Consider the following 27350-nt stretch of genomic DNA (forward strand, 5'->3'; position numbering starts at 1 on the left):
GTACTTCTGGCTAAGGAGCAAGCAGTCAGTTAACCACCGTCAGACTGGTTTAATTTGTACTTTTTGTTTTTACATATCTTTAAATTATGAATTGAAAACTCTTAGGTAATAATAATAAAAGTTTTTCAGTAGTGAATGCCGTAATGGTTTAATTCCTAGAAATAACTCTGGAGTCTTAATGTAGTGTAACTAGAATCAGAAAACATGCTTCCTAAACAGTTTATGTGAATAATGTATTATGATCTACCACTGCATACCTAAGTTTTACTAGAAAGCTGCCTTTAAGCAAACAGTTTAACATAGTTGACATAATGGAGAAGCCTCCACGCAGTGTCTGTTTTTCACAGCTTCTGGCTTTGCCTTGGATGAATATGCAGTTTCTTAACATGTCAAATAACTGTATTTTCTTTCAAAAAGACTCAGGGAACACTGGGAAGTAAGGAAGGCAGCTTCTGCTGCACCAACATAAATTAACCTCCACTTGCCACCTTGATGACTCATTGTGATGGCTGTTACTTCTTCCTAGAGCTGCGGGAAGGAGTTAGTCACTGAGTGACAAGCTCGGGGTGTAGTGAGATAATTGGCATCTGCAGAATTACACAGCTTTGCATATGGTCCATGTGTTGAGAGCTGTGGTCTCAGCAGCAAGACAGCTTAAATAGTGAATGATCCCTCTAATTCTGATTTTCATTAAATAATGTGATATGTGGAACATTAGATTACCGATGATTTCTCTGTGGGGCTTGTTAGGTAGAGGTATGTGTGCTTCACTCTTCTTAGATAAAGGAAAATAGAATTTTATAAGTCCTGAAACATAAAGTGACCTCAAAAAACAAAAGCCTAGCACTGCGTAAATGCTTATCAGCCTGGAATTTAGAAGATCAGTGGAAGTCAAAATGACTTTCAAGGAAGTCAAGCTCCATTCAAATTTCATGAACTTCATGTTTGATTTTTTTACTTTTATTTTTTAGGCAATAAATACAACCTAAACAGTACTGTAACTTGTCACCATTGATTACCCAGTCCAAATGATGAGAGCACCAATTTACATTGGGAGAAAAACGTAACATTGGACACAAGCTCAAAGCAAAGCTCTGAAGATGATCAGATTTCGAATGAGACAGCATTGTTTATTTTGATGCTGTTTTTCAAATGTTATACGCTAGAGTTTCTCTTTACCTTGTCCTTTTCTTAATTTCTTTCTCATTCTAGTTCATTTTTCCTGACTTGTTTTATGGAGCTGTGGTGGATAGGGGATCACAAAGGGAAGAAGCTATTTTACAGAACTCAAAGCAGTATGACTTGCTTGACATCTGATTTATATTTTCTTTATGTGCACAGTCAGTATTTCAGTTACGTGGCAAATACTGACATGATACACAAAAGGTGTAGCTCTCTACAGAAAAAGCACACTGCATCTATTGATCAGGGATTTAATAAAGCTGCTTCTTGTCTACTGTCATCAGATGTGCCCAGTGAGTACCTGTTATGCAAATATGGAAAGATGATGAGGAGGAAGTGACAGGAGCCAAACTGCATCGCACTCACTCTCCTACTGTTTGAAATATGTTTACCTTCAATGACAGTATCAGCAAAGACATTGCTGTAATTAAGCATTCTTTTTTTTTTTCTTTTGTAATGGAATCCACTCCAGTATATATTCTATTTATTGTTCTTTTTGTCAAATTTAATCATTTCTGACAAGTGTGAGCATGCCTGTCTTATCCTGATACTTTTGCCTTACCTTTACTTTCCTTCTCTTTCTTCTATTTTTTTTTTTTTGTCTCATGTCCACTGATGAGTGGATTACTCATAGAACATTTTCAAATATAATTTCTGTTTATCTGAAAATAGAAACTGCAGTTCTTCAGAAACAACAAGCTCTTCTATCTAAACAGTCTCTATTTCATTTCAGTGCTTTCGTTTTCTTCATGTCTTGTCATTTTTTTCATTTGCTACTGCTGTTAATCTGACATCCTTTGCTCCAAAAAAAAAAAAAAAAATGTGTTTTATTTACAGGGCACAGCCTTTGGAAGTGCTCCTGTACCTTCTCGCAGGCAATTATGTGAGTCTCTTGAATTCCGCTCTGTGTTGTAAAGATGACTGTGTTCATGTGCTGTAGCATGGCATGCCAATATAGAGTTAATGCCCTGAGGTCAATATTCAACCGCTGGTGTTGCATATTGCCTGTAACGTGCTTGTAGCTAACAGCTTCTGTTGACTCCTTTATTTCTTTGCTGTGTTTTGTCCAACACATTGTAAACTAGGGCTGTGCTATGCGCTATAGAGTTGCAAGAAGGGAATAAAATACCATAATGACTCAAAGTCTGGAGGGGAATAAGTATAATATTCCAGTTTATGTCTTCATAATGAATAGCATTGTTAAAACCAAAGAACATCTTTTTCACATTCTTCAAATTAATCTTTCAGTTGGATCTTAAAAAACTAAACGTGGAAAATCAAGCAACATGGTCTATGGCAGGTATTACTAAGACTAGCTGTATTTATATTTGTTCTAATCAATTAAAGAACATCTTATCCCCAACATTGGGGACTGATAGGGACTTTCACTGAGGCATCTCCTTTATTTTTTCCTTAAATTCATTGAAAGTATTGACAATAGATATTATTACTTTGGAAAAATGAAAGCAAAACTCAATTGCCCCCATCCTCACATTCCCCCCCCTCCCGCCTCCATCCACCCCCTAAAAAAAAAATAATAATAAGCAAGAAATCACAAATGTGATTTTAAAAAGGAAACATTTATGTTCTAACTCAAGATGATCTTTCTGCTGCTTTAATAGTGTGTGTGTGTAAGTATGTACAGTGAACATTTAGATGCTCAAAATACCATCAGACTTTGAGATGAGGACTTATGTTCCTTGGGTCTGTTTCTGTCTCTCTCCTCCTAGCTTGAGTTGAATGTCCATTCTAAAGACACTGGTGTCTTCCATATACGTATAATAAGCTACAGCCATGTACTGCATTATTATTATTACTATGCACTGCATCACACCACTGAATGTCAAAAAGTTTCATCACAATTTAACATTACAGGCTTATTCATAAAATACAGTGCATCTTGAACAGTGCTTTGTTGTTGGTAGTCTTGAAATGTGTTGCTTGCATAAATTCACCAATGCTGCTCTGGTATATTCATAAGAAATATGTAATATTTTTCTATGAGTGCGAGTCCTACAAGAGGAACTAAAAATATGGTCTGTATGTCACTGTCCTTTCTTTCATGCAATTATCTTAGCTGTTCCTATTCTTCTGGATATATCTAAGGGTGAAATATCAAGATGAAATACTGTTCATGAAATATAACTGTGCTCCTATTATAGTTATTTAAGGTATGGTGGAAAGACTAAAGATCTTCACTGAATGTAAATTTTATCCTTCACAAAAGCAATGCTGAAGTTATTTTTTTTTTTTAATCTGATGTGTATGACATTTAGCAGTCTGCTAAATTGAAAATTTGGGCTTCTGTCTGGTTTACTTTCATTTAGGCAAATTCACTACTCTTTTACACAGTTAAGAAAATTATTGAAGACTCTGGAAGTACATCCATGTTGTAACGTGCTTTGTTATAAATAATAAGAAGCGTACCTGATGTTATTGCTAACATCTTCCTTTATGGCATAGTATCTTTGTGTATCCTTGCTTGAGTGATGACGTCACCTATTGAAGTATCTGAGAGTTGAACATACGGGATTGTGTGAAAAGGACAGAATATCTGGAAAAGTCAGGATAATGGTTTGCAGGATTAAAGATGCAGAACAGTAAAGTAAATGAAGAAGAGTGGATAACAATTGCGTTAAATAAATACACAGTTGATATGTAGGAAAGAGTGGTCAGACTTAAGAAATAAGATTGGATTATGAAATAAAGATAAAATTAACATCATTAAAATGGTGAGAGGGGAGATGTAGGTTTAGAACTGCATGCATAGAGTGTGACAGTACCTTGACTGGGAAGCAATTGGAAGCAAAAGAAGTATATAAGTGAAGAGATCCATAACATTAGAGAAAGAAAAAAAGTTATTTCAGACAGCTATTTTCTGCTTTTATGTGTAGTAGAAAGCAGTGAAGATACGGAGCTATGAATATATTATATTAAAACTCATCTTCTAGCCATTGGTGGCAATTTCTCTGGTCTTGTTGAACACTGTTATTGTTTACTTACAGAACTGGGAGATGATGATGCCTGGGAACACAAAGCAGAAATACTACTGAGCAAATACACTGTCCTATCATGCAGAAATTTAAAAGTGGGCTATGTTTTGTTATTGTTGATGTTGTCAGTGATTTTTCAATCCAATGCAGTAGAGTAAACAATATTAACTTAAAGGTGTTTTAATCTGCTGGAGACTTGTAACTGCTTGTAGCATTTAATTGCTTTGTAGGTAAAGGTAGGTGATGTAATGTGGTGGTGCTGTTTAGAGTCACTGAAAAGTCATGCACTTCTGGGCATCAGAAAGTGTCAGAGACATCAATTTACCATCTGTAGTAGTGCTGTGTTACGACATCTCTTGTAGCCCCAGGTCTCCAGCAGTTGCTGGTAAAATGCGGCAAAGTAATAAGTGGTTGAGACTAAGATCTGTTTAGATAACATTTTCAAATAACAACATAATGTTTTGGAGGGGACATTTCCATGCTCTGACATCTAGACTGTTGTGGATTATACCCTGGCAGCAGTTGAGCACCACAGTCGTTCTCACACTGCACCCTCTCAATGGGATGGAGGAGGGAATCAGGGTAAAAACGAAAGAGATTAAGTACTAGTGAGATAAAACACTATTTACTAAGATGGAAAAGGAAAATAGTACTAGTAATAATAATAATACATTTATTTGCAAAACAAGTGATGCACTAGCAATTGGTCACCTCCCACCAATTGCCAAGCAGCTGCTGCCCCCCTGGCCAAATCCCCACGGATTTATGATTTTTTCACATGATGTCATGTGGAATATCCCTCTGGCCAGTTTTAGGCCAGCTGTCCTTGTTCTTTCCCCTCCCAGCTCCTTGTGATCCCTCAGATAATTGCTATTCATCTCCCTTTTCTGGCAGGGCAATACATACAAGAAGTTGAAACATCCTTAGCTCAGTGCTAAGTCCCATCTGAAACTAGAACACAGCTACAGAGTAAAAGGGTAACCAATATTGGAGTTAAGATTCCATAACAAAAGATGAAACTTTGCCATTTGAAATGCAATGGGCTGTGACTTAGTTTCTGTTTTACATAGAAGAGACAGAGCAGAATTAAAAGAACATACAATCTAAACTAACTGAGGAAGTCTGTAATTAGCAACAAAATAAGGTGCAGTGACAGAAGACAAAGTGAATGGGGAGTCCAAAACGAATATTGCCCTCAGATAGGATCCTGAGTTTTAATATTTGTCTTGTTACTTTGTGGATATCATGGTTTTAAACTCATAATTAGCTAAACTGCACCACACCACTCTTTCACTCCCCCTCCTCAAGCTACAGGGGGAGGAAATAATGATGACCAAAAAAAAAAAAAAAAGTAATATTGAGATAAGGATATATCACTCACCAGTTACTGTCACAGGCAAAATGGACTCAGTTAAAGGAGATAAATGTAATTTATTGCCTGTTACTGACCACAGAGTAGAGCAGTGAGAATAAAGAACACCTTCCCCCACCCACTTCTTCTACTTCCTCCCCCAGATACTCAGGAGATTATGGATTACAGTCAGTATATTACATGAGGATGCGTGAAAACTACAGAAAATGTATATGTTGTTTTGAACTCTTTTTTAACTGTATTTTTCTACTGCATAGTCACATACTAGAGTCAGAGTTTTAACTTCGTATCTGCTGATAAACCAGTGGATTAAGCTGGTGCATCTTGAACCAGATTATGAAGCTTTAATTTTGGTATATCTATAGTACTTTGTGTCAAGACAACTTTATTTCAATGTTTTTTCTTGTTTCACCTAAAATGTCTACCCAGTATAAGCAATTGACAGTTGAGGGCAACAGTGGGCAATACTTTTTAAGAAAATGTGTTATCACAGACATATAATTTGGGGAATTAAAAATACTAGCCACTACTCAGAAGAATAAAATGAAAAGGAATACATAGACAGAGAGAGAGCCTTTCTGTAATAGATGTTTGATGAAAGAAAGTAGAAACTAAAAAAAAAAAAAAAAAAGAAAAATCAATACAGCTATGTGGTACCTGACAATCAACTTTACAGACAGAACAAATTGGATCTGACACTTGAAATAGCGGTATTATATCTAAAGAATTTTATACCATCTAATGATAAAAAAAAGTACTAAAATCTAACACAGTAAAACTAACCTTTAGCCAGGATACTTCATACAATACAGAATTTACTGGTTAGGAAAGCTGAAATAAAAAATAAAGGAAGCAAAATTCTTAGTTTCTTGATAAATGACATTTTAATGTACTAATCTCAAAACTTGGGACAAGTTTTTGAGTAGCTTAAATGCAGCTCTATTGTTGTGTTGTTGGTTTTGTTAAGAAAAAGCATGAATTAAAGTAAAAAATGTATAGAATGGAAATTAAAAGACTTAAATTCTTAGAATAGATCATTTGAGTTACAAAACAAGTGTAATGATGTAATTGTCTGCTATCAAGATATTTAAAAGCAGGTGATGGCTTCTTTAGTCAGCTTGGTGGTGAAAATGAAGAATGTAGATATGATGCTGGGAAACTGCGTGTTTTAACCTTCATGAAAGGGTGCAGCCCTCACCCACTGTTCACTCATAGGCCACCCACAAGATTTTGCAGTGTAAACATCTAAGAAAATGAAAATGTTAAATGTCTTAATGTGATACAGGGTTGCCAGTTTGAGTGGTAGGTCTCTAAGTCTACAGTAAGACTGTTATCAGTTACTTGAGTTTCAGTCTGAAGTAGTATTAATATCTTTGCCTTAATTCTGACAGATAAAATGTGTATTTATATAGTAAAATTTACCAAGACAACATTGATCAGTTTAGTCAACTATGTAGAAGTAGAGACTTCAGGAGACAGGAGAACTTAAAGGACTTGACAACACACAAGCAAATGAAAATTTTTGAGGCCAGTAATCTAAATAATTAGTAAATATAACGAATTAATCTTTTAAGATGTCAGTATTTGATTTTATCAGTTGTAGTCAGTTCTTTGAAAAATAAATATTGAAAGCAACAAATTGTGAAGGAAAGTTGAACAGAAGCAGAAAAACCAAAGCCTGTTTAGATGTTCTATTTGCTATAAAATATGTATATTTTTAATCCCATAGAAGTTTTGATTTATGACAGGGTGATGTCCAGCATTTAGCTACTGTCTGTCTGGAGTATAGATACTAGGAAAAGAATTTCAATCATTCAACTCATTATCAAAGCATTAAGGAAGTGTAATATAAATCATGTAAATATTAATAGTTCTTAGTATCTATTGTTTTACATTTTGGGCTTATAATTTGTAAGATTTGTAAAATATTTGTAAAAATGACCTCATCCAAGAATCTTCTGGTAAATTAAATTTTAAAATTAATTAGAAAATTACCCATTTGACTGAGTAGGCTTTTGATGAGATTTTTAAACGCTGTAATATATTCTTATTTAGGCTTATTCTGTTGTAATTCCAAGTTGTACTCCTGGTGGATGTTAGATCATGCTCCATTTTTGCAAAATGAGAAAATACATATTCTGACAATAGTTTGATTAATATGTTATTATGTATAAGTCTTTCATTTGTGAAAGAGAATTCTAATTCTTTTAATGGCAGCTTCTACTTTTGTTTCTATTTCCATGGAAACAAAGACCAGTACAGTTAAAGTTTTTCTAAAAGTGATTATTTTGAAACTTTGGGGACTAGAGATTTCATTTAAGCAAATTTGGAACCTGCCCCAAAAACATGTAGTGTAGATATAGAACAGAAAGAATAAGTTCAAATGTTATAGCTCAGGATGTGGTTTTTATTTGTCTTTGTTTCTTAATTCCATGATTAAAGTAAAAGTAGGATTTCTCCTTTGGAAAAAAAAAATATATATATATATATATATATATATATATATATATATATATATATATATATATATATATAATATATATATAATATATATATATAAATAGCATTTACATTGTACTAGTTCAGAACTCGTGAATATAGGTGTTATGCTTTAGGATATGGTTTTGTACCTGAAGAATTTAGACAACCTGAACTTTCAATATTTACTTGATGGGGTAGAAAAGTATCTGTTACAGTGATATATATTTAAAATCTTGAAGAAGTTTGGTTTGCATGCTACTTCTGATTGTGGAAAAAGAACGCAAATAGGCTGCTGTTATGTTGGCTAATGTATCCTTGATCACAAAAAAAAAAAAAAAAAAAAAAATCATGGGTGTAATTTCATCATTTTATTTAAAATCAGCTGTTGTTTCCTCTTAAAGTAAAATTACCCTTCAAAAGCCAGGTCTTTCATCATGGAGACGTTGTTTAATGGGCTGAGCTTACCAAAATCAGACATAATCAGTTTGTTCTATCTTTGCTTTGCATTCATGGACTTGATTACAGCTTAATCAAGGGAAAGTTGAGTACAGAAGCTGAAGATTTGCTTGTTCTGTTTGTTGTTTCTACTTTTCTGCCATTACAGTGTGTAAAAAGGTGGTACTTTCTTTTATACTTCTTTATAAAGTTAAAAGATGAAAACTAGAGAGAATGCATAGAAATTAGGTAGACAGTTGCCAAATTAATTCTGATGTACTGAAAAAAAAATTTTTAAAAGCCTACTTCTATGAGCTTCTTGAACTACTTCAAATAATTCAAAAGATCTCAAATAGCTGTAATTATATGCTTTTTGAAATTTTGTCAAGTTTCTGCAAAACACCTATAAAACATAGTTTAGTATTATGCAAGTGTTTTTCTGTGTGGAACTCTTCTCTACTGGTCATTTGTGGTTATTTATTTATTTTGGTTACTTGCTCTCTTTTATCCCTAAGAAAAAGAATTGAGCAAGACAGCTCTTGCTCCAACATCTCAAAATTTACAGAATTGAAATTATAAATTTGGCTTTTTCCTTCCAGACTAATCTATGTTACTTTCTGTGGTAGTGTGTGAGACTTTTACAACTTATATCTATAGAAAGTGGCTTTTAACTACAGTTCCATCACTTGTGACAGCTTACTATTTGCTTGAGACTTACTCTTCTTGATGCATCAGGCAATAAGACAAGAGACAGAGGCTGTAAGTCACAGCTTGACAGGTAATGGGCATTATTCTGTATTCTAGGGGGCTCTGGTGTATACAGAAAGAAGACAAAAAATGCATTCCTCTGAAACTGTTTTCCTTTAAGTTTAATTTTTGTTTACAAATTCATGCATAGTTAATCTACTGAAGAATTTTTGACTACTGAAAACAGCTGTGTATTTTCCAAGATGTTGTGATTGCTATCAAGTTTTGCAAATGAGAGTGACTTTTCACTAGAATGATGCATTTTTTTAAGCTAAAAATAAGGTTAATGTGTTAAATAATTCTTCAGCTGAAGTAATACTTCAATTTTAGGCTTGCCAAATATTTCTGATTGATCTGATCTTTTTTATTCAGGCTTCAGATTAAAGAGTCAATTATTTACCTGACTCTATTTTGACTAGTGAAATTGAGTCTCTGATAGATCTCCATCAGAAGTAAACTCAGTAATTCATTTATTCTTAATTACCTGTCAAAGCAATCCTATTTCTTATTAGTGAGTTATCTAAAAGCTGACAGTGATTCTTTTAAAATTATTTTAGAAATGTAATGGAATTATCTGTATACGTGTGTTGTGCTTTGTCTATAGAATAATCTCCCTCATTCAGTACATCCTTTTCTGAGCACAGTAATTTTGCTTCTGTTCCTAAACTTCTCCACAGGAAAATCCTTCTCTTTCTCCAGGGTACTGCCTTCTCTTATATTTTCAAATTGCCTATTGTTAAATATTCCTTTAGAAAATTTTTCCTCCTGCAGCATAGTTGTTCCATGATTGTAAATATCCTGGTGAATGCATGGTTGTGAAGTGTTTGTATAAGGAAAGTTTCAGGAAAAGGAAGAAAAATGACTTGCAGAAAATTGATACTCCAACTCGCTAATGAATATAACAGGGTAGGAGGTTTTATAGATATTCAAATTAAAGCTTAATCTTCCAATGCAAGAAACTATTGTAGAGAAAGAATGCCTTATGGTGAGCATGAACAGTAGATATTATATGCTGGAAAAAAAAAGTAAAAGCTGCAGCTAAAAGGTTTTTTCTGAGAACCTTTCAGTATCACAGACTTCATGGCTTCAGGTGCTAATTCTCTTGTGCATATTAGAACTAACTTAAGCAAAGCAGTTACAGGCAGAATTTAAACTAAATCAAATATTCAGCTATGTTCTCCAAGTTATGTACAATCATACTATTTAACAGTATGAGAATTACAACTTCATTTTACAGCAGGGACTTGCAACCTGTGCATGTACATCTTTAGTGACAATCTATATTTGCAATTACGTAAACTCTATTTGGTTTTAGATTAATTATTATAATAGATAATAGTGCTTTTATTTCAAGCACAGTTAAATTAAAAACTGTTGCTTTTGTGGTTTTGGTCACTAGTTATATCTTCAGAGGAGTAATGAAATTTGGATCTGCTGAAGACAGCTATTAAATTGCTGAGTGACTTAACAGGCTGGTCAATAGTAAAACATTTTCAAGCTATTCCCCCTAGGGTTTATTAAACAGTGGAGAAATTCTGTGGAACTACTTTTATTGGCATACTATTCTTTGTTGAATGTGTTACTAGAGATATCATGAACATGTTTTTTTTGACGGTTGGACTAGATGTTCTTATAGGTCAATTCCAACCCTGTGATTCTATGATTCTATGTTTTGCTTTGACATAATTGCAGATGAAGATAGGCTGATTTATAAGTGATTTTATTTGTCATTCTTTCTTCTGAACTATTAACAGTTTTCTGTATTGCATTTAAGTCTTGGGGATAGATAAGTAATGCTTTTTTTAAAAGTCCTATTATAAAAAGCTTTTTTCCTAGGTTTTCCTTTTAAGATTAAGTGTGTGTAATTATTGCAATCACTTCGACATTTTATCAGCAGTGGAAAAAGCAGACTGATTGGCAAGTGTTACAAGTTGAAATAACTTTATTAATTTCAGTGCACTACACATGCTTGTTTGGAAGTGCACCTTTTCTCCCGCATACAACATTACCGTATATATCTTTCTAGAGAGGAGATAGACAAATGATTAATTCTGTTATTTCCTATAATTTTTCCTTTGTGTTGTTCATTTAGTCATTTTCCTATGAAATTTATGGATTTTATATGCTTCACAGAGCACTAAGTTTTTTTTACTCTTTTTAATGTGATGAAGTAAGTTCACCCATATGGACTGTAAATACAAATAATGCAGTATAGTTTGTTAAAAATTTTTAAAAGTGCATCAAGCAATTTGAAATAGCAATATATGTAATACTTGAACATATCAAATCAGTTTATTCAAGTTCACTCTTTTTTCAGTCATTTTTGTAATTAGCTTTCTCTGCTTTTCACTTGTTTCAAATATCTGGAAAGTATATACTACTTTTCTATAAATTTAATTATTGTTATCTGGTATGCTGTTCAAACACACAGAAAAAGAATGAGAGGTATTTATGTATTTTGTTAGTCATCTATTGTTGGGAGATAAATACATGCTGGATATTTTCAACACATTTCAAGCATTTGTTATTAAAAAAAAATATATAAGCAGCACTTAATACAAAACCTTGTCCAGCTTTTCTGTTAAGAAACAGTAATTTTTACATTGTTTCTCTCCAAAAGGCTAATAATTGTCTTAGTTATGCTGTTAAAGTAGTACATTATAAAAAGTATACTAGTTCCAGATTTTTATTTAAATAATAATTGGTACTTTTTGATGCTCACATGTGTGTCTCATCTCTTGGATTTTAAGGGTCTATACTTCCAAAGAGAATGGACATAAAAGTTAATTGTATAAATAAACTCTATTCTATATATTAAAATATATATACTTGGATTTTATAACTTGTTTTATAATTACAGGCTTTGACAATGAAAATCTTATCCTCTATAGTAACAAGCTAGCCGAAGGAACTGAATAGTAATCTCCTAGTTGAAAGAATTTCTGTTTACCTTTTGGGCTCATGGGCTCACTGTCATTGCTCTAGACGACTTCTGTTGTGCAAGTAATTGAGTCTCACTCTCCTTCTCTAATAAAAAGGTATAGTACTCTTCTTTTTGCACAGTTCAAAATGTGAGAAATATGAACAGAGATGAGAATAATGACTGCACATACAAATTCAGACTTATGCCAACATTTAATATTTTTGTCATTGTTATTGCTGGAATGCTTATGTTTTTCTATGTGTGTGTAGGTTTATACATTGAAATTAAGAATCAGGAAAACCGAAGCATGACTCTGAATACTGTCATGAGAGCAAGCAATTGAAGAAAGATCATCATCCATGTGAACAGAAGCATGTGGTAGGAAGGAATACAAAAAAAATATAGTTCGCAGAAGCAATCCAGCAGTCTAATTTCATGTCTTTTGACAGTAATTCCAGTAGGGCTGATGCTAGATCAGCTTGCTCAAAACACAAATGTCTGTCCTGGGCAGTCTGCAACATGTCAGTGTTCTCACTCCTTTGCCTTTCCCTTTGGCTTCCCCTTTCCCCTTCCCCTTTCCCCTTTGGCTTCCCCTTTCCCCTTTGGCTTCCCCTTTCCCCTTTGGCTTTCCCTTCTCTTCCTTTCATTCACATGTCCTGTTTGTTGGTGGATTGTCCTTTGAAATCATCCTATTGTATCTGAATGTTTTAGATCTCTAACATTAATAATAGCTCCTTAATTGAAAAGCCTCAGTGTTCTTTTACTTTATTCATAGTCTTTTCAAAAGAATTTATCTGTGGATATTGAGAAAAGACAATACTGCTGGGAGATCATCTTGACCTGTTCTTCTTAGCAGTGAGGGTTTTTAAGTCTTCTAGCTTAGCCATGGCTGTGTCTGAATTTCTGCTCCATTAACTTTACTTTTACAGACAAAGTTCTTAATCATGTTGGGATTTTTCTCCCAGGGACTTGCAGAAATTTGTTAATGTTTAAATTTGTTTGAGTACTCTCTATGTTGGCCCTGGGTGGGGTATCTGCTAATACAGCTTCACCTTCTTGTTTATACCTGAATAAATTATAAACAGCATGATGTGTACTCAGGCTTCGTTAGAAAGGGTAAAGAAGTCTTCCTGTGAGGAGCACAAGTGGAAGGCAAACAGAATTTTCTTTTTTTGTCTTCTTTCTGTAACTCAGAGCTGCTTTGAGAAAGGAAAGATTGGCATGGTATAGAGTGAGCTTTGGGTGATTTGGTATGAACTGGATCTCCTGTCTCCTGGTCCTGTATGACAGCCCTCAACTATGCCATATATGTTTGTGCCTGCACACAATATTCTTGCTTGCCAATTTATGGCTCTAAGCAAAATTACAGTCTGCTTATTATTTTATCTTCATTGACTATATCACTGCTTTCCTGGATAATGCCATGAAGGCATGAATATATTAGGTTCAGTGAGAGAAAGCTCAGCTAAAAAGTTCTGTCTGGCCTATTCATGTTTCTTGGCTGGGAAATATAATTGCATTGTTCTAAAGATGGTGAAACTGGGCTTCTGTCACTTAAAGGTAAGCACCTGTAGTTTGTCTTTCAGCAGCAGTAATCTTCCATAAATTGTCAATTATATTTAAATTGTGTTATCTAACACATTTAACAGAAGTATTTGGCCATTTATTCTTTGGAGTCCAATGGAAATACCATTTCTATATTTTCAATTTTAAGTACACAACATATTCATTTTGGTGATACATTAATGACCTTACACAACTATACAGTAATCACTTATTGTAGCAAAAGAAGCTGATTTAATTAAAGCAAGATGAAGTGACACCTACACTTGGATGTGAACACTATGATTATACTTTATCATAACACTGAAGAAGATGTAAAAAAAAGTGATACATTCTTTCTTATTTTTGTCTCCTTAAGTTACCCATGTTGAGATAGTAGGAAAGTGTTGCAGACTTTCATTTTAAATTGTCAATATTCTCATGTAGTGCGAACTAGTGATACAGGTGGAACAATTGGAAGCTGGCAGCAGAAGTCATGCTTGCTTTCTTTTTCCTTTTTTTTCTGTTGCCCCCCTTTGTCTGAGCTTCTCAACTGTTTGAGAGGAGCAGAATGCAGAGATCCAGGAGCTGGAACACTCATCACCCTAGCTGTCAGTCTTCCCTGTCCCATTTTATTGTTTATTCAGCGTGACATTAAATATCATGTTTATGGTAGCATAAGTATCTCAGATATTTTTAAAGGGACTTTCAAACAGTCACATACTAAAATAGGAATAACATCTGGATATTTTACTGTTCATTTTGCCTTCAGCAGAAAAGCATTTTAATAAATTTAATTGCAATTAGTGCAATAAGTCATATGGAATAAAACAATAGTGTGAAAAATGCCCTGCAGTATTAATTCATTTGTGAAGGAAAACTACTAAGTCTGAGTTCTTCAGTGTGCCACATGTGCATTTCATGGCCGTAAGCATAGGATGCCTTGCTACTGATCTTTTGCATTTACATTGAGCTATAATGTACAAAAGGAACCACTACAGAAAGAGAGCTAGTAATATAATTTTCTAATGGGCTTAGATTGTCATGGAACAAAGATTCACTAAGTACTTAATTACATAATTACAAGATAAGGCATTATATTGTTATAATTTTTTCAAATATACTTTTTAAGCAGTTAGCACGTTTCCTGTATGAGGTGAAAAATCAAGAAAGAAAATATCGTATATATATTTTGTAGCTAACTAATCAAATATTGCTTTTTTTTTTTTTTTTTTTTCTTTTCCTTTGAATAACAACATGTAAAAGGCAATTAAATGCCGTAATTTATCTTTGATGGATGGTGTGTTTAAAGCAGCTGAAAGCAAATAACTTGAACGTGTAGGAATTAACATTCTGATCCCAGTAAGGGATTTGCATATGCTGATCCTCATGATATGGCTCTTAGCAAGTATGAGGTCTTGTTTCAGTTGTAAAGGATAAATATTACACTTTCCTGAGTTGATTTGAAGTGAAATGCCAGGAGATTATACAAAACTGCTTCTACTACATCCAGATTTTGGTAGCCAAATTTGCTACAAAGGAAATCTGCAAGCTTCACTTTAGGAAGACACAATGAAGAATCATGAATATGTCCTACCTAATCTTTAGCCTAAATAACATAAACTGGTTACTATATGGTTTAAATAAATTTTATGATAGCTGATGATATGGAGTCTCCAGCCACATTTCATTTTTCCTACTGTGATTTTTGTTTAATGCTTGTTGTAGAATTTATGACACAGTAGGGATTCTGTTGTGCTTAACTGATTTTCTCATTGACAGTAGACTCTAGTATGAATGAATTTTGCTAAGTGTGTGGTGTGAAATTGCTATTCAGCTCCCCTAGAATCTGGATCAAAAAGTCTAGAAATGCAAAAGGCAGTGTCTAGTAGTTTTTTTTGCTACAGAATGTTCCAGCCATGTAGCTATATTTTGTGTGTATATTTGATAACAACTTATCGAACAAAAGTGTTGAATTGTTTCTTTACAGGCATCTCCTGGTAAGTGCTAGGTTGTGGGAAAAGTGTGCATTAATGCACTAAGATATGAAGCTGACCCAAATGTGCAAAATAAGTGTGAGGTCCACTGCTCTGATTATAGGTAGTAGCTCTAACTTGGATACAAAGCAATAAATAAGCAATAGTTCGAGAGTGCATTCTTCCAGAGGGGAAGAAAAAGTATTAAAGTAGAACAATCAAATAGCCAATTGGGGAAGAAAAAAAAATAAAAAAATTCTATCCTTGTATGGTCTGTACAGGTTTGCCTGAATCTTGACTGGACTGATGTAGAGAATAATGAGCCTTTTTTTAGGCTTTTTAGTCCTTTGATATTGTAGGTATGTTAATTCCTAAATGTCTATTTGCTTGCTGATATTAATATATTTTGGACTATTTTCAATTATATATATTAAGAAAAAAAGAAATCAAATTATATAATAGTCCTATGCTTTTATTGCCAATGAACCCAACTTGCTGAACTCTACTTCTTGTTTTTGTTAAAAATTATAACCTAGAAAATAACTGAATTGTTTATATGTAGGAAGCTGCAAACAGGATAAATGTTGAAGTTACAAATAGCTCATCTCAGAGGTGGGATCACCTTTCTAATACTGACTTTCTAATAAAACTTTGAAGTTACAAGCTTTTGATAGCAATATCAGTAAGAACATATGAACTCTAACCCCAAAACTCTGCAGTTGTGACACTGGCAATATACTAAATTAAACTGCTTTTTATTGTTTAGCTTAATCCTGACGTATTTTCTAATCTCTTTCAGCCAATCAAGTTAATCTTACATGAGAAAAATACAGCATCTTTGAGCAAAGTAAGATTAGGAATTTAAAACTAAATGATGTTTCCTACCTATCTAAGGATGAAATATTAAATAATTACAGTTTAGGTATTTTTTTTTTCTTTCACCCTTTTATTTCTCTGGCTAGACCTTAAGAGAACAACTAAGCCGTTCTGAAAGGGCACTGATAGCTATCTGAAGCCATTTTAAAGGCTATTATTGAAGAAAACATTTATTTTGACATCCTAAGCCAAAGTATGCTTAACAATTGCATTTTAAAGTAACTTAGAGCTGTGCCATCATGTTATTGCAGTCTTGGCTCCTGGGTTAATTCATCTAGGTTATATAACAGAATAAAAGGATTTTTAAAACTCTCTATGCTACAGAAATACAATATGTTTTCAATAGTTGGCAATCTGTATATGGATTGTGAGTAGTGTCTGACTGCAGAATATGCCCAGAAATTAAAGTAATTAAAGTAGAAACTAGTTATTGGAATTTCCAGTACTTTATTTTGGTTTTGTTGTATGTGTGGGTTTTTTTGTTTGTGTTTGTTTTGTTTTCTGAGTAATTTGGAGTGAATTACATTACTTTTATATTGCCAGGAGGGTTGAGTTCACATTGGTGTGATAGTTGACATCCCATACTGGTCACCTCATGACTGTGGTACTCTTTGAGCATCTGTGCTTTGCAGCACAAACTGTGGAGAGAACCTGTTGTTTCTGCATTGTTGTGGAGTCCCCAGAAATGATCAGAATCTCTATAAAGTTGCGGTATCAAGACACATTGTGCAATAGCATTTATTTTTGAATTACCACATAAATGTGTAGCTTATTAAAAATTAAATATCAATCTCTACCGCTTTTAGAAATTAGTATACTCTAAGAAGCCTTTTTGAATATATGAAAGCACTATTATAGCAGTTGAAATAACTGGAAATATATGACTGTTGCTTTTGGTACTTAATGTGCTAGCAGAGCTTTTCATTTAGATTCACAATACATATTTATGCAAGTCCTCAAAAGAGTTTTGTTTGGAGTAAAACATCTATTATGTGATAAAATATTCACTTGAAATTTAATGAAAGAAGTCTGGAACAAAATGCACATTAAAATCTACTGGAAGCTGAGTTCTGAAGTAGTTCGATTAGATCAGAAAATGAAGATGTATTGGGCCAGTGACCTTATAAGAGGGAAAGGAAGGAAAAAATTAGAATGCAAAATATTCTCTGAGTAATTGACCGTTTGCTTCCACTCTTTCACCCCACTAGCCTTACCAAGTGCTTTCAAAATGACACATAATTGCTGTTTTTACTTCCTTTTGGTACAACTTGACATTAATGTATTCGATGAAATTGCATATCATGTGCTAAATATCCTGTATCAGTGGTGAAAACAAAGATAAAAAATAAGAATGACAAAATATGATATCAAAATATCACAAAATTCAGCATCGGTTTCTACATTTCTAAAAAATGTGCATTTAAGTATGTTTTGTTGAACAAATAACTTTCCTAGTTTTCGGTATTGTTTGTGTTTCCTGTTAGACTGAGTTGTTTTAGTAAGTATTGGGAGAAAGAAGTGCAATTAATTAAAAATAGTCACAAAAGAAGTTAGTATCTATTTACTCTTGTTCTAGTAATCATGAGAATTTGTATGGCATCAGAAGAATTGTTTCAGAACATTAGTTAAATGAGAGAAAAGCATTCAATACCAGTTAGTTCAGATGCTCTTATTCTGTGTTAAAAATTAATCAATATTTTACATTTCAAGACTAAAATAAGAGGCGGAACCACTTTGCTATGTTATTTCTTCTTGTTGATCACCAGAAAACAACAGACTTAGGCTCTTTTGAGGAGTTTTTAGAAACTGAGTTAAAATATATTCCAGTGAACTGAACTAGGTTGAGCTATGCCCTTTTGGTTGGAGTGAAAGGCAGAATAAGAGGCAAAATGCCACTTTTCATTCTCTTCAGTTCTGTGTGGATGTGCTTTTTGCTCCACAGCTATCTTGTTTCGCAAGGTCAAATCCTTCGCCTCATGGAAATAGCTGGTGAGGTTATAAAGCTGGGCATCTGACTTTTTTCTCAAAAAAAAAAAAAAAAAGAAAAGAAAAGAAAAGATTGTTTAACTTCATGCTGCAGCTAACTGCCTCAGTCCATTTACCAAGATTTATGCAAATTCGAGTTCTGCCCAAGTAGCTTAAAATGTTTATCTAAAACTCATGCAGTCGACCTGAAAGCTGCCGGGGATATAGACCTTGTGAACGTGAAAACAGACATTAGGATTACCTTCTGTTCTCTTCTGGTATAAATACTGCTGTGAACTGTTTTTTTCATATGAATACTGGCAACCCTCTATATAGTATAAGCAAACATGTCTGTATTCTTACATCACAGTCTTCCATTTAAGATATTTTTGGGCCTAGCTTAAAAGGGAACCTCCTCTCCTTGATCATCAGCCACAATAAACATTTTCTCATTGGTAAACAGAATAGCATGCAATCAGTTCTTTGAAGGACAACATCAGGTGGTTCTGTACTCCCAGTTGAAATCAGTAGTGCAATTGTAAATCTGTAAAACTAGACAGATTTATTACAATCTTGTTTCCAAAACAGATTGTGCAAAGGCTTTTGTAATTTTGCATGCTGGATTCACCTTGATCTCCTGACATCAGAAGTATTGAATGTGTCTTTGTGTTCTAGGCAAATTGAGCAACAATTTTTTAATTTTTTTTTTCAGATTTAGCTTATATTCTTCATTTATTTTGAATCAGATAGCTTCGGAGATTTAGATTTTGCTTTAAATATTTTAAGTATAGAACTATGAACTACAATTTTCTCAATGTGAACATTTGATTGCTTAGTTTTATTGCCTTTGCTGGAAATAGAAATGCTGTTTCAGTAATCATTGTTATGTTTGTGTTTCCCACTGATATTAATGATTTTAACCTTACCAGGGTTTCTAAATTTTTGCCAGTTAGAAATTTTCCCTGATTGTTTTCATTTGTGGTGGTCATTTTGTCATGCTTGACGTTTATAATATATATTTTTCAGAGGTTTCAAGTGACCTATCTGCATGAGATCTACTGTGGTCCATAATAGATAATGTGATTAGACAGTTATCTTTCTCTAAAGTTAGAATAGGCTTCTGATTATAATTAAATTACAATTTATGGGCTTGCTAATAATATGCAGTTTATTTAATGACTAAAATCGGCCAGATCCATTTTTTTTTTTACCATTAAATGGCTAGGCTGAAGGATAGGTACTTTGCAAGTATTCTTATCCTCCTGATTAAGCAATACAATTATAGATGAGGCTTAACACTTTCAACCTGTATTACCAGATTGTGCCCAAGCTGAGGTGAGGCTGAAAAGTGATACTGTGTTTGTCTGACTGCTCTTGGATGTCTGTTGTCATGAGAAATAATTTAAAAATAATTACTTTCCTGCTCCCTTACAAATCATTTGATGGATTAGGATGCCATTAAAAATATATTAGCCTGTGGTTTTTTAACCTGATGAAAGGTGATAGAAAAGATGGAAGACCATCTTTCATTTTTTCATTGAAGATCTGTCTGCGATAGCACTTAAAAACACACTGTATGTAGTTTAAGTGGTAGATATCTCACATTGTATGTGATGCAATCTTACGTGAAGTATAAGAAATAAGCTGATTTTATGAAGTGGATGTAAGCTTTTGGTGAAAGAAGTGTTTCTGGTTATCAGTGAAGTTCAAATAATTCACCTAAGGATTTAGTGTTTTTAGTTTTCTTTGTGAAATATAGAAACTTCCAAACCAGTATTTTCTATTCTCAGGACAGATTTCCTTCTCAAAGTGACATTCCAAGACAAGATTGCCTTCACACAGGGTTTTGGAGAATGAAGAATGGTAATACATGGAAAAAGCATTTATTTACACTCATGTCTGAGTGTGAGGCAAATGAAAGACTCATTCAGGTTCTTTAATAATCAGCATTCTCAGTTTTAGGTTCCAGTATATGTGCACTATTTTTTCTCCTGTTTCCTGTGAAAAACTAGAAATGTAATATACACTCATTTATTCAAACATAATAGTCCTCAAGAACATAGCAGTGCTTTTGACCATTCAGCCATTCTTGTTTGCTTTACTTTAGTAATTGCTTGATTGTTTTTTATTTGTATCATGTTGATGTATAGCAGAAACTTTAAGGCATGAGTTTGAATCCTTTGACAGACAACAAAATACTAAGTTGCCATGTTGAAACTGTAATGCTGTAAATTCCACTTATTGTAAATAGCAACCAAACCTCTCTTAATATTCTCTTTCAGTGAAGTACAGGTGAGGTAGTGTCTCACAGGAGATGATCCTAGAATCTGCTTTTCAAAAAAGAAGTTGTTTGCTTGTAGTCTTTCTCATAAGAGCAATAAATACAAGAGGAATGTGGAATATAAGAGGGGAAAAAAAAGTGGCTTTATAGTTTTTTAAGATGTAAAAAGGATTTTATTTTTTTTTTAATATTGCCTTCCAGGAAATAATTGCTTTATATTTAGAAAACCTCAGTATCTGAGGAACAGCATTACATGCGATACTTGAACTTTAATAAAAGAAAATTGCAGGTTCTGATACGATAGGTGATATTCAGATGGCATTACTTAGCTGCTCAGAAGCTTCAAAGTCAATGCCAATCATTTGATCCTGAAGTGAATTTAGTTGATGAACTGCTGCGTTCCTCATCTGTGGAAGGCAATATAGACTGTTGACAATATTGATTTTAATGTTGAAAAGCTGAAAGACAATATTGCTAGGGAATTTGCTCTTTTAGATATCGACTAAAGCATTAAAACTACACCTTTACTTAATATTAGTTTTTGAAAGGAATCAGAGATTGACACTTACTCTTTTTTTGAATTAAATTAGTGTGTGGTACGTAGAATATCTATAAAGTATTTACTGCAGTAACTGAGGGGAAGTGTCAATAAGTTGTGCATATATTGCTTTACAAACAGGCAGCACTCCTGCCCTACCTGTCCTTAAGTTATGTTGTTTTTCATGGAAAATGCTTTTGATGACAAGCTTAGTGAAGATAGCGAACTTCTTGAAATGTAGAAGCATAGCTCTAGGAAGATTACCTTGAAGACAGGTTGTCTTCTGTTGCTTGATGTTAATTGTTTAATGAGTTCTTACATGAGGTAGGATAGTATGTGGCATCTAGGTTTTACAATCACTGATTGTGTTTTACAGTAAATGCTTGAGTGTTACTCAGGTGGCTCTTATTATGATTCTTATGCTACCTGCATACCCTATAGCACTTCCAGGATCAGAAGTACTCAATATTAATTTGTCTTAATATTAATTTGTTAAGTATTGATTCACATACATACAGGTACATCATTTGCTTTTTAAAAATATTTTTTGTAGAATGGCAAATATTGGAATGCCATCTAAAGTTTAATGCATGTTTCAATGCCAGCAAATGATAATTTATAAAGGTAGGGCTTAAATACTGATACTTCTAGCCTGATTTTGTCAGTGCTTTTATCAGTGCTGATTTCTCAGACAGTGAATGCAATGAAGGGCTTTTGGTTGGTAAAGAATGTTTTCTTCTAGACTGATCACGGTAATGTGATTCATACACTTTTCCTTTCATCGAGCTATTGCTGTGGAGGATCAAGCATGTCCAGCAAGTTGTGAAGCCTGAAGAGTTTGGGATATTCTTTACCTCCTTTGAATGATTCTAGTTAGACCATAGGTAGATTAATCCAGTGTGCACTGCACCTGCCATGATGTGGGAAGTGATTCTGCAGCTTCATATGTACATACTATCTGTGTGTTTAAAGCATCACTAGTATTTTCCTTTATCCCATATATTTGTTAATTACATTATGAAAAGTTGTAATCTTGCAGCCTAGATTTCCAGGAAAAAAAGTTTTTCACAGCTGGGATATAATCTCTTCACTTGACTGCAGCCACTGAATAAAATGAACCACAAATGAAGGATGGGTAAAGTGCTGGGGAACCAGCGGCCGAGTCAGCTCTAAGCTATTTCCCACTTTCAGAAATAATACCAATCAATCAACTTGTTCAACTGAACATTGAAGTGTTAAGTCATTGTGATAGACACCTTAAGAATATGCACAGTGCTAGATGTTGCCTGTGGGAGACCAAGAGCGTGAAAGAAGAAAGTAAGGATAATGGCACAGTTGGATCACAGGGTGCTTTGAGGGTTCTACCTTCATGCACACGGAGGACTATGTCTAACAAAGAAATGAAGTTATAAAGCAGTGATAGTTTTGAATTATCTAACTTTTAGGGTGTTCCAGTAAAAATGGTTTCTAGCCTTTTGGATGAAGCTTTTCAATACATTTTAACAACTTTACTACAGGTGGTGGTAGTGCTAAATGTTTCACAGCAAAGTGGAACTAAAATTTTGGAGATGAGATACTGTATTAAAATGAACAATGACAAACAAACAGGAAGTGACCAAATTAATTTCAATTTCTACCTTATCAAACATTTGCTGAAAGTCTTTATATGACTGTGTTTAATGAAAATGCAATTGTTATAGATGGAATGTCATTCCAATGTGCAGCAGGCATTCTTCAAAAACCTGTATGCTCCATGAAAATATATTTCTGAAAAATGTGTAAAAAAATCAAAAAACCACTCTACAATGGACATATGTGAGAAGTACACAACCTTCTAGTTCTTCCTCCCCCTGCAGAAGATAATGCTACAATATCAATATATATTTTCATATTAATTAAAAGCCTCTCAGACTTTCACATTAATCTAAAAGAGGTAGAACCAGGTTGTCCAGAAATCATGGTATCACCTGGTATTTTTAAGTCTCTAAATATTACAGTAATATTTTTGAGAGATTTTTGCTTTTGCTATCTGTTCTGTAATTAACTAGTTTCTATCACCTGGTAGATAAAACAATCTCGGATGCAAAGGAATAGTTAAGTGATTTTCTTGAATGCATTCACTGGAAGCAGCTCTTCATAAATATATTCATTTAATTGTTTAAAATGAGAGCATGGATTTGGAAGTATCAAACCTTAGTTTACTTACAAAATGGTATCTTTCCATTAAAAAACAGACACAATTAACAACCCAATTTGGATACTAACGTTCTCTAATATAAAGAACATATATATGATCTCGGTTTTTCAAACTGAATAATTAAGCCATGAAAAACAGGGACACAAGCAGATAAGTTTTACATAAACATTCAGATTTATTGCAGTTCAGGAGTGCTGTTACCAAAAATAGCAAATGTTTCAGAGCCTGAGTCTGGCTGTGTTTGCTGGTTTATGTACTAGTACTCTGTATGTTTACAGAAATACTAACAATGTGGGGTTGTTTGTTTGTTTGTTTATTTTTGCCTGGAAATTGAGAATTTTTTGTGTAAGGATTTGATGTGAAAAGAATACATATAGATTGATTGTTAATGCAGAAATTAATGTGATAAGGTAATGATTGCATTTGCAAATCAATAATTTTTCAGTGACAGCACTTCTTTGCTCTGTCAAAAAAAAAAATTAATTTTCAGGATGGGTAGTATAAATTTCTTATAAAATATTGGAAATACTTACTAACTATGGTAATAAATTACTACAAAATGTATCTGATTACACAGAAGTAGTGATGTAATTAGTTTTGCAGCTTGTAATATAAATAATCCTTCCATATCAGGATGGGGAAAAAAAAAACATAAAAATAACCTTTTTGACTATGTAGATTTAAAAGAGGATTATGTGGATATAGTATTTTCTGGTATACAGAAGTCCAGACTGTGGACGTATTCTGTATACATGTCTGATATTTCTTTTTGGCTTGACTGCTTTCTGTGTTGGATTTAATGCCCTCTTCTTATGTGGATCTCTGAAGTTTTTTCATCTTTAGGTGGTTGTTGTTGTTGTTTTTTCCTACTTTGTGAAAATAGTTGTAGACTCCCTGCAGAACTAACTGTAAATATCTATGTTGAATCCAGTTTGTCAAATTTCCAGAGTAACATGTTTTTCCCTAGCTTGTGCAGATGAATAGCAGTCATATGCTCAGACATAAACACACATGTATAACTATGAGCTCATTTCTTCTTTTTAGTCAGTCATAGTGGCCTATAGTAGTTAGCAAGCGCTTGTGCTATCAGTTGCAAATCATTGAATTAATGGATGAACTTTGTTAGCATGTTCATAATGAAATACTTTCTAATGTGTTGATTATATATATATATATATATATATACACACACACACACACCTGTATTTAAATAATTTGAGCTGGTACAGGAACAGGAAGTAGATGCTACTGCATAGTACACTACATTCACTGTATCTGAATAAATCCAGTGTTGAAAAGTCCAGTACACTCTATTATGTCAGACACACAGTGGAATGTGCTTTATAAGTATGTTTGTTCATGAGATGTCTGTTTTTTTTCTGCTTCACTTCTAAAGAAAGCTAAATAGCTACAGGACAGAGAATGGAACTGGTTGTAATCATACTCGTGCTGTTCCCACAAGTTATCTCAGTGTATAAATTCTTCATTACAAGTCTGCAGAAAAGGTAACCTATATCTTGTAGAGCTCCCTTAAATGCAGAAATGGGCATTTTTCTTCTTTCTTCTCTCCAGTGCCACAGAGCAATGTATTTCAAATGGGCCTGAGGGTAGGAAAAATATCAGTAATTACAGTTCTGATGTGTGCACCTATCACCTTAAGTGAAGTACAGAAACAGGTAGAAACAATAATTCCTAAAGCTTTTTCTTTTGAGGCTTCTCTTGTAAAATTGTACTATTATTTCAGGTTTCAATATTTCCATCATTGTTTTTACAGACAACGGGAATATAAAAAACAAAATCAAAAAGAAACCAGAAACACTGATCAAACATAAACAGTGATTCATTTTTGTTCCAGAAATTCATCTCTGTATAGATGATAGAATTTAGTCTCTATAAACATTTGATAACTAATAAGAAGCTCACTGTGCACAAATAATATTTTTACTTGTATAGTTCATTTTGCGATGTTTTAAATAGAAGAGATAGCAATATATGAGTTTTGGTGAAAAGAGCAACAGTAAAAAGGAAATTGATACTATGAAGTGTTCAGGGCAACTTTCAGACACCTCAAAAGTGACCTGACAGGAGTCTTCGTTGGTAAGTGGCTCTTACTGTGCAGGCATTCATGACAGCTTTTTCAGATGCTATGTAGGTCAAGGTAGAGTGAAGCAGTTCTTTCACTCACAAGTATTTTATGTTTGCTAATTTTCTGTCTTTTGGAGAGGGAGGTGGAAGGTTATCCACTAAGATATTGACCGACCTGTGGTCATTCTGTCTGGTTATTCTCTCAAGTCCTCAGGTAATTATTTCTGTTTCCTGACAGTTTATATTAAAACAAAAGAAGTCTAGAAAATATAGCATTATTGAAAAGTAAAATAAAGCTAGAAGTATGTGTACATAAACTGCTACAGCTTTTAGTCCACTATATATACAGAGAGCAGTGTTACATCTGGAAAAACTACAACTGAAACTTATTTGAAAGATAGTGAGATGCACTGACAGACAAATGCTCAGATTTGTGGGACAGCAATATTCTCCTTCACCTCCTGCTAAAATGCAAAGATATGTCATAGTGTTGAAACTCCAAAAGCATAGAAGTCCGTGAAGCTTTACGTAGTCCATCTATCCTTTTATTCAGCTATTTCTTTGTTCTGACATTTCTACCCTTTTTAATTATAAGGCTAGAGAAAACTGTGCAGTCTTTTTATCATGAGTTTTATGACAGATAAAAGACCGAGACAGAAGTATTTAGTTGGTCAAGGTTGCTTTTGGAGTTGTTAGCATTCCACAGAAACTCACAGATTAAAGTGGTGCAGCCTTGTAGTGTGATGTCATGAATCAGGCTCCTAGTCTCACCCATTTTTTTTTGTACAGAGCATGACTTACTTGTATTGGCAGCATTCCATATTGCTAACACATGAGCCAATTCACAGATACTTTTTCCTCTATTACTTTCTTTGCTGTGAATAATGTGCCTGTATGTCTTTAGTATTTGGCAACATTCTGTTTCTCTTCTAGTCCTAAACAAGAAAAACAGGCAGAAATCACAATTAAATATTAATGGCGTAGAATATGAGGGATGGTAAATTATTCATTAGTTTTGTCTAGGAAAATAGATATCTTTGTTCATTAGTCACAACTTTATGTATCAATTGTTTGATGGGAAATTAATCCAATTTTTTTCTTTGGAAAAGCAAATGTTTGACATTCTTTCATCTTGATTAAAATCCAGCTCTTCTAAATACAAGTGAAACTTAAATTCTTTCATAGGAATAACTAAAATTGACTACCCCTTTCCTATGTGTATTCTTAGGCAATGGACAGAGTATTTTCACATGTGCATGCAACAGTAGAACCTAATTATATTGAAAAATAGAACCAAATGAAGAGTTCACTCAGGGTATGAAAAAAGAACTTTCAATTCTTTGGCTAAAATGCACTCGCAGAAAATTAGTATCAAAATCTTATTTTCAGTCTGGATGTGACATCCTGTTATTTAAAGTCAGGGATTGTCTTACCAGTAAGTATTTCTTCAGTTAGACTTCCATATACAATTTGGATCATTAAAAATGAGTTGGGGATCTGAGGACTTCATTTCTACAATTCAGGTCTGCTTTCTGCTGTGAATTTTCTAAATAAGAGTGCATGATTGTCAGCTTGCTTTGTGCTATCTCCAGTAATGCTAAGTCTTTCTGAGAGTGCCTTCCCACTGATCCACAGCCTATTTTTTTAGGTTTTTGTTTTTTATTTTTATTAATATGATCCCATAAGACCATAGCGATCCTGTTGGTTTTCAAAGACAGGATGTTAAGTAATCCCTACAGGGAAGGCAGTTAAGTATT

At 33.6% G+C, this 27350-nt stretch overlaps 1 protein-coding gene across 5 annotated transcripts in view; it reads left to right on the plus strand.

The window, feature by feature from the left end:
* CCSER1 (coiled-coil serine rich protein 1) overlaps positions 1 to 27350 on the plus strand; it is a 613005-nt gene that overhangs the window by 482952 nt on the left and 102703 nt on the right. For 2 of the 5 annotated variants that reach the window (XM_090138800.1, XM_090138801.1), the window contains exon 10: positions 2020 to 2065. The exons of the other annotated variants lie outside the window; for them this stretch is intronic. In XM_090138800.1, coding sequence (XP_089994926.1) covers positions 2020 to 2065 — 46 coding nt within the window. The remainder of the gene's footprint in view (positions 1 to 2019; positions 2066 to 27350) is intronic. 5 annotated transcript variants of the gene reach the window in all.

The sequence above is a fragment of the Phasianus colchicus genome, chromosome 4, assembly GCF_987193195.1.
Source record: "Phasianus colchicus chromosome 4, bPhaCol1.hap1.1, whole genome shotgun sequence".
Taxonomy (NCBI): Eukaryota; Metazoa; Chordata; class Aves; order Galliformes; family Phasianidae; genus Phasianus; species Phasianus colchicus.